This window comes from Phacochoerus africanus, chromosome 7, assembly GCF_016906955.1.
Source record: "Phacochoerus africanus isolate WHEZ1 chromosome 7, ROS_Pafr_v1, whole genome shotgun sequence".
Lineage (NCBI taxonomy): Eukaryota > Metazoa > Chordata > Mammalia > Artiodactyla > Suidae > Phacochoerus > Phacochoerus africanus.
Genome location: NC_062550.1, coordinates 84,258,262 through 84,265,436, shown reverse-complemented (window position 1 = coordinate 84,265,436; position 7,175 = coordinate 84,258,262). Strand labels below are relative to the sequence as shown.

Here is a 7,175-nt window from a genome sequence, read left to right as displayed (position 1 = left end):
TCAGATGTTCATGTTTTAAATGTATCTCCTTTCTACAAAAGACAAGATTGGCAACCTATTAAAAATATCTACATGTGAAAAATACATGTAGATATTTTTAAAGTTTATGGATGTAACTGTCATTCAGAGTTAAACAAATTGATTGCTGAAATCTAGCTGGGTTTATTTCACTCACATGATCTTCCATAAATGCCACTTGTCCTTAAGGAAGTAAATCAATACCTGTATGATCCCAGGTAGTATCTGTACACAGAGCGTTTCTTGGGTTTGGTTTCATGGATCACACGTACCAAAGGTACTGTTCATAAAGAACAAACTGTTACACAGGCTCCAAATGGACCATTCCACACATTTATGCAGGAAATACTTAAAAGGTCGAATTCTCTCAGCTGTTGGGGTGATGGAGTTTAAATATCCCTGCAGGGTCAGGAACAAACCAGCTCTCCCATAAGTCATTGTGAACACTGGGGAAGTCCCAAGGTTTATGCCGTCCATTCCAGTGGAGGAGTTTTGCTTCCTGCAGAAAATGCTCTGAATATCTGGTATCTGGATTCCAGCCTTCATTGTGTTGAGAGGAAAATAATAGGTTTGTTAGAAAATTAAAATTTTATACTACAAATTAAACATACATTCATTGTAAAAAAGAAAGAAAAGAAATGAGGCAAACTGAAGGGTATACAATGAAGAATTTACCCCCATCCTAAATCTCCAAAATAACCACTGGTAAAGACTTTCTCTTGAAATTCTTCCAGTATACGTCACGTGTGTGTTTGTATTTTTTGGTACCTTGTCTTTTAAACATGACTGTCTTGGGACACTCTATAGCAGCACATAGGAATTTGCTGAATCATTTTTAATGACTGCATAGAACGAACATAGATGATGAATTATTCATTGAGTTCCTTATTAAGGACATTTGGGCTGTTTCTATCCCTTCATAAACGTAAACAATGCTACAGTGAACATTCTTCTGTCCATGCCTTGGGCAAATATATCTATATGATAAAACCTTGTAGATGGACTTGCTATATTGAAGGGTCTGTGCCTTTTAAATTTTGGTAAGAGACTGTCAAATTTGTCCCCCAAAGAATTTGTGTCAGTTTCCCTCCTTCCCGGAGGTTATAGTAGCTCTTGTTTCTCTGCATCTTCCCTCCTTAATATGGCAACATTTTCTTTTAAACAGTCTTATTTTTACCCTATGAAATGTGACTGAGAGTAAGTTCTACCTTCTAACATACAACTGTCTCCATTTGAATATTATTCTCCTCATAAGTAACTGCTTACAGGCTGTGCATTTACCTCAATATTGTTACTGCTCAGTATTTTTAGAAGATCTTTTCTGGAAGTACGTTAAGATTTTGTGAGTATAAATCTTTAATATCTTCTATCATGCTGCATTTTTTTCTTTGAAAGAGAATATGATATTTTTAAAAAGCAACTGAAATTCCATTAAACCAAGAGAGGATGAATAGCTAGAATAATGTTATTCTAGTTTAACTTATGATGTAAGGGGAGGGGAGAAACCCAAATCTGTCTCCTGTGATTCACAAACATAGCTCTGAAGGCAGTTGCAGAAGTGGAGCTAGGTGTTTAGACTCTAGCAGCATAATTGGAATCACTATCGACTTCCAAAGAATCTACACAAAGGAAATGCTCATTTGGGGAGCAGAGCCTTCATGGGAGATGTCTCCACAAAATAGGTCAGCATCTCTCAGCTCCACAACTGAAGGACTTGGTGGGGGGTGGGGGGGCTTACAGTTTTGTTTTTAGCTAATACAAAAGTTTCATAAATGTTTAAAATCTTAAGCTGCCTGTTCAGACCCAAACTTAATACTCTCATTAGTATTACACTGCTTTCCGCTTTCAAACACTAAAACGGAATCATTTTTCAAATGATTTCTGTGTAGATTTCCTTTGCAGACCATCCCTGATTCCCAAACCTGCAGCACAGACATAGACTGTGTTGTACAGGGAAAGATGACTTCTTTCCCTTGGGAAGAGTCTGCCCCTTGCTACTTGTCAATAAGTTAGTTAGTTCATAAAATACAATTTTGAGTGTCTGTTGCAAGATCATACATGGCTCTAAGCTCTGCATATATTTTTTACAGATGTTCAATTTTGATGGGCTTTTCTATACATTCACGACATGGAAATGTTAGTACTTGACCTATCAGTGAATCCAACATTATAATAAAGCAAATCAGACAGAACATTAGTGTCCTTAACATCTCTGTGTCAAGAAAATAAGGGAAGATTCTGGTGCTGAAGCAGAAGCACCTCTCTACAGCATCATTCAGAGGGGACAGTAACCCAACTTCCACTGTTGGCATCCGTCCTTTCTTTTACAGGCGAGTAGGGGCCACACCATCTTGCAGAATCCTTCTGAGTAAGAGGTCATGTTCCCCTCTATGCCCAGCGCCTAGCCCAGGGCTTGGCGGTCTATGCCACCTGGTACATACAAGTCCGCAACCCACTGTCTCCAACTCTAAAATAGTCAATCCCCAAGTGTCTGAAAACAAAGGGAGTTTGAATAACTTTGGCAGCAAAATCTAGACCCCACCCCCGGGATATTGCATAACATAGGCATGTGCACAACATTACCTTCTTAAAATTCAAAACCTTCCAAAGAAAATAACTATAATTCAAAGCCTTTCTAAATTTGTAAACAGATCTGGCCCAGTGCGTTTGGCTCATGGCTTGTGGCCATATGTTTGAATGAATGTGAATGTCTCCTCAGCCAGGCTCTGTTCTGAGCAATTCACATGTATGAGGTAATTTATTCCTTGTGAAAACCTACAAGGTTCTATTAGCTTTAGTTTACAAGTGAAGAAGCTAAGGCACAGAGAGCTTGAGTAATTTGCCCAAGATATAGATAAAAGTAGGGCTGAGCGTCCAATCCATACCCCAGAGCCTGTACTCCTGTGAGTATGAATGAATGACCTGAGGGACTCCCAGAGTACACAGTCACTAAATCGCTGCTTTTCCAAAGATAAATGACCAGCAGTATAAATTCATCATAAACTATTATGCTAATTCATTTGGTTTGTCCACTACAGGCTATTGCAAGAGGGCAGTAAAGGCACCTGAAAAAGCTCTGACAGTGAAAGTTCTATCGTAACAACAGTTAAAATGTTCATCCAGCACATCCTTTATGCTAAGCATGAGTCTAACTGCTTTTCCTGAATTTGTAGAAACACCTCTCAGGTCATTTTGATCGGCTGCATTTGCAGAATGAGAGCAACGAGGGTTAAATAACATGCCCAAGGTAATGTCGGAGGTCACCTGCAGGATCTGAATTGAGGAAACTGGTGCAATAGCAGAGTCTGCTCGCCTTGGTGCTCACTGGGTGTATAAAACGCACAGCTGTGTTCTTCTAAAATACTTACCCAGGTGCCTTATGTGCCACAGGGGGTTGATGGTGGAGTATTTCCCGTGAAACACAATCAGCATTGGCGAGGTGGCCACCCCTCCTCCCAGGGAGCTGCTGTAGAGATTTTCTCTAAGAAAAGGAATAGAAAAGCAACATTTAGCTTGGAGTCCCATGGGCTCAGGTGAAGTAGAATCTAAGCATTTTTCTTTTTTTAAATAATGCTTTTTATTTTTTCCATTACAGCTGGTTTAGTGTTCTGTCAATTTTCTACTGCACAGCAAGGTGACCCAGTCACACATACATGTATACATTCTTTTTTCTCCCATTCTCATGCTCCCTCACAAGGGACCAGCCATAGTTCCCAGTGCTACACAGCAGGATCCCATTGCTCATCCAGAATCTAAGCATTTTAAAAGGTGCAGGACAGCCTCTCACTATATAATAAGACCATGGTCTTTCATTTTTCTCCCACTTTTTATTTTGAAAACTGTCAAACTTATACAAAATTGTAAGAATACCATGAACTCCCACATACTTCACCTTCATTCAAAGAGTGGGAATATTTTGCCATTTTAAGTCTCAGGCTTTTCTAATGGCAAACACAGAAGATCAAATTTTGATCCTATGTTATTTGAAATGACCTTCCTCACAAGTTAAAGGTTATGATAATATTAAAGATACCCAGATAAAAAAGATGGACAGGAAATACAATGACATAAGAGTGGTTGCATTAGTATTATTTTTATTTCTCTCTCTTAAAACTTCAGTAATGAGACAAAAAAAAAAAAAAGGAGTTCCTGTTGTGGCTCAGTGGTTAACAAATCTGACTAGGAACCATGAGGTTGCAGGTTCAATCCCTGGCCTTGCTGTAAGCTGTGGTGTAGGTCGCAGACACGGCTTGGATCCCGAGTTGCTGTGGCTCTGGTGCAGGCTGGTGGCTACAGCTCCGACTAGACCCCTAGCCTGGGAACCTCCATATACCTCGGGAGCGGCCCTAGAAAAGGGAAAAAGACAAAAACAAAAAACAAACAAAAAAAAACTTCAGTAATGAAACATGATAAATTAAAAAAAAATTTAGTCTTTAAAAAGTTGGCTATATAAAATAATTCTTAAAACCAACTCTATGTAAGAAGGAGACACGAGACTAACATAAATGATTTTCAGTTGAAAAGGTTCACTGGAATTCTGGGAGAGGATATAAAATCCCAATATTAAATAATTTCTTACAAAATGTTTGTATAATAAAGGATTTCATAGGAGATCTCTTCCTCTGATGTATCCTTTGAGAAAAGATTTTTTTTTTTTTGTCCACTGCGTCCTTTTTCCCAACAGTGCCTCTGTAAGAAAATCTGACCTCAGATGTCTGTGAAATATTTCTAACCCCTGAGCTATGCACAGAAAATTAATGGAATAATTTTGTTCCCAAGCATGCAAAACTCTTGTTCCAAGAGTCCACACATACTCCACATTTTTTTGCATCCATTTCTCCAATTGTTTGGTGATGCGCTGGTGCTTCCATTCGGTCATGTTGGCAACGATCACACCAGGATTGAAAGAGCAAGTGCTGGGGCTTATGCCGAGGTCTTTTATCGTCTTCTTCCGGTAGTCCAGATACCCCATATATGTATTCTGTAAAGGCACAGGATATGCATGCTTTGCACCAGCGAATCTTTTGTTTCTGGAAAATAATCATTTTCTTGAGACCATTGTGTGATACCTGGGTTTCCTGCTGTGTCACTGGCCACTCCTAGAGGCCTCTCCTAGTTTCCTCATTTCCCCAGCCTCTAAAAGCTGGGTGCTCCTTGCCTCATTTCCAGCACCTGCTCCTTTCTCTAGCACGAACTCCCTAGACAGCATCATCTAGTCTCATGGCTCTAAATTTCTGCGTTGGAGTCCCGGGGTGGCTCCGTGGATTAAGGATCTGCCATTGTCCCTGCTGTGATACAAGTTCGATCCCTGGCCTAGGAATGTCTGCATGCCACCGGCGCGGCCAAAAGTAAACAAATAAATAAATCTATCCGTGTAGACAGCCCCTGGATTTCCAGCTCCACCACATCTGCCAACTCAGTGTTTCCTTCTGGATGCTTAATAAGGTGAAAACTGATCCCAATCCTGTCCCCAACCTACTTTTCTACAACCTGCCCTCCCTCCGTTAGTGGCAACTCTATCCTTCCAATCAGACAGAAAACATAGGGTCACTGGATCATCCTAGACGCTTCCTCCTCACTCATTTTTCATCCAAATCTTAGCAGATCCTGCTGGGTGCCATCTTCCAAAATATATTCAAAAGCCAACCACTTCTCACTGGTCCAGACCATAATTACCACTCCCTGGATTTCTGCCACCTCCTCCCAACCTGTGTTCCTGCTTCCACCCTTTTCAAAGCCGCTCTGTCTCTGAGTTACTCATCTGCTCAAAGCCCCTCCAGAGGCCTCCCCTGGTCATTCAGAATCAAAGCCAGACTTTCTAAAATGCCCACCATACCCTCCACCATCTGCCCCCACCCCCATTACCTCTCCCACTTTCATTATTCTCCCCCCTTGATCCCTCTGCCACACTGACCTCCTTGTTCCTTTCATACACCAAACACACCCTGGCCTCAGGACCTTTGCATCTGCTATTACCTCTTCTGGAATGTCTTCCCCCCAAATATCTGCTTAGACAGTTCCCGTAATTCTTTCAGGTGTAGGCTCAGTGACACCATCTGGAGCCTTCCCTCATCACCCAACTTAAAAGCCAACCCCATCTCCACCCTGACGCTCTGTTTAATATTTTACTTGTTTACCAACTGTCTCTTTCCACTAGAATGTAAGCTAGACAAAGCCAGAATTTTAGTTTTGTTTACTGTGTTACTAGCACCTAAAACAGTGTTGAGCACAGAGCAAGCACTCAATAGGTCGTTGCTGAGTGAATGTAAAATGAGGCAGGACACGCTGTTTCAGTCATCTGAGCTGCCATAATCCATCTCGTAATGCGCAGATACGACCTGGACACGTTGGAACTATCTGAGCACTTTTCTACACGCAGCCACTAATCTAAGAACACACACATTATGTCATTAGTTGCATGCAATAACTTCACATGTACTAACTGATCTAATTCTCATAACAGCCCTGCCAGGCAAGTACTATTATTACCTCTACTTGACAAATGAGGGAGAAAATGACTGGCTAAGTAACTTGCCCAAGGTCACAAAGCTACTAAGTGATGGAGCCAAGATTTTGAGAGGTAGGTCTGACCCTAGGGCCTAGGTCTTAAAGTGGGCACATCTGAAAGGGCACACATATCAAATTATTTCCTAGAACTTTTTTTGAAGAATGGTATTTGATTTGTAATAGAATCTTGTATTTTTGGGGGGGCTGGGGAGCCGCTCATAGCATGCAGAAGTTCCTAGGCCAGGGACTGAACCTGTGCCACAGCTGCATCCCCACCTGCAGCAGTGACAACACGAGATCCTTAACCCACTGAGCCACCAGGGCATCTTGTATTTTAAAGCCATTCTTTTGCTTCAGTGTTAGATATGTGTTCAGCTTTCTTCATTTCTACCAGGGCAAGGAGCTCTTTGCCTTGGAACAAAATCAGTGTTTTTTTCTACTGAAAGTGGTGGGGGAAGTGCTGGTTAAAAATCTGAAAACAGAACCAAAGGTTCAGAGAGTCTCTTTTGCAGAAAACAGCTGATACAAGTGACCTATATAACAACCATTATTTCTGAGGCGTTTGCTGGACATTTTGACATCATGTTATTTCGTCACAACTGACAAAAACACAACAAAATAGAGAGTACTGTTGCCATGCTTCAGATAAG

At 41.0% G+C, this 7,175-nt stretch overlaps 1 protein-coding gene across 3 annotated transcripts in view; it reads right to left on the bottom strand.

The window, feature by feature from the left end:
* Positions 1 to 142: 142 nt before the first annotated feature.
* The window catches only part of GLT8D2 (glycosyltransferase 8 domain containing 2), a 61,248-nt gene continuing 54,215 nt past the window's right edge, over positions 143 to 7,175 (bottom strand). For all 3 annotated transcript variants that reach the window (XM_047788151.1, XM_047788150.1, XM_047788152.1), the window contains exons 8-10: positions 4,833 to 4,999; positions 3,387 to 3,499; positions 143 to 558 (exon numbers count right to left, since the gene is read on the bottom strand). In XM_047788151.1, the coding sequence (XP_047644107.1) occupies positions 386 to 558; positions 3,387 to 3,499; positions 4,833 to 4,999 (453 nt within the window). In that variant the 3' untranslated portion in view covers positions 143 to 385. The remainder of the gene's footprint in view (positions 559 to 3,386; positions 3,500 to 4,832; positions 5,000 to 7,175) is intronic.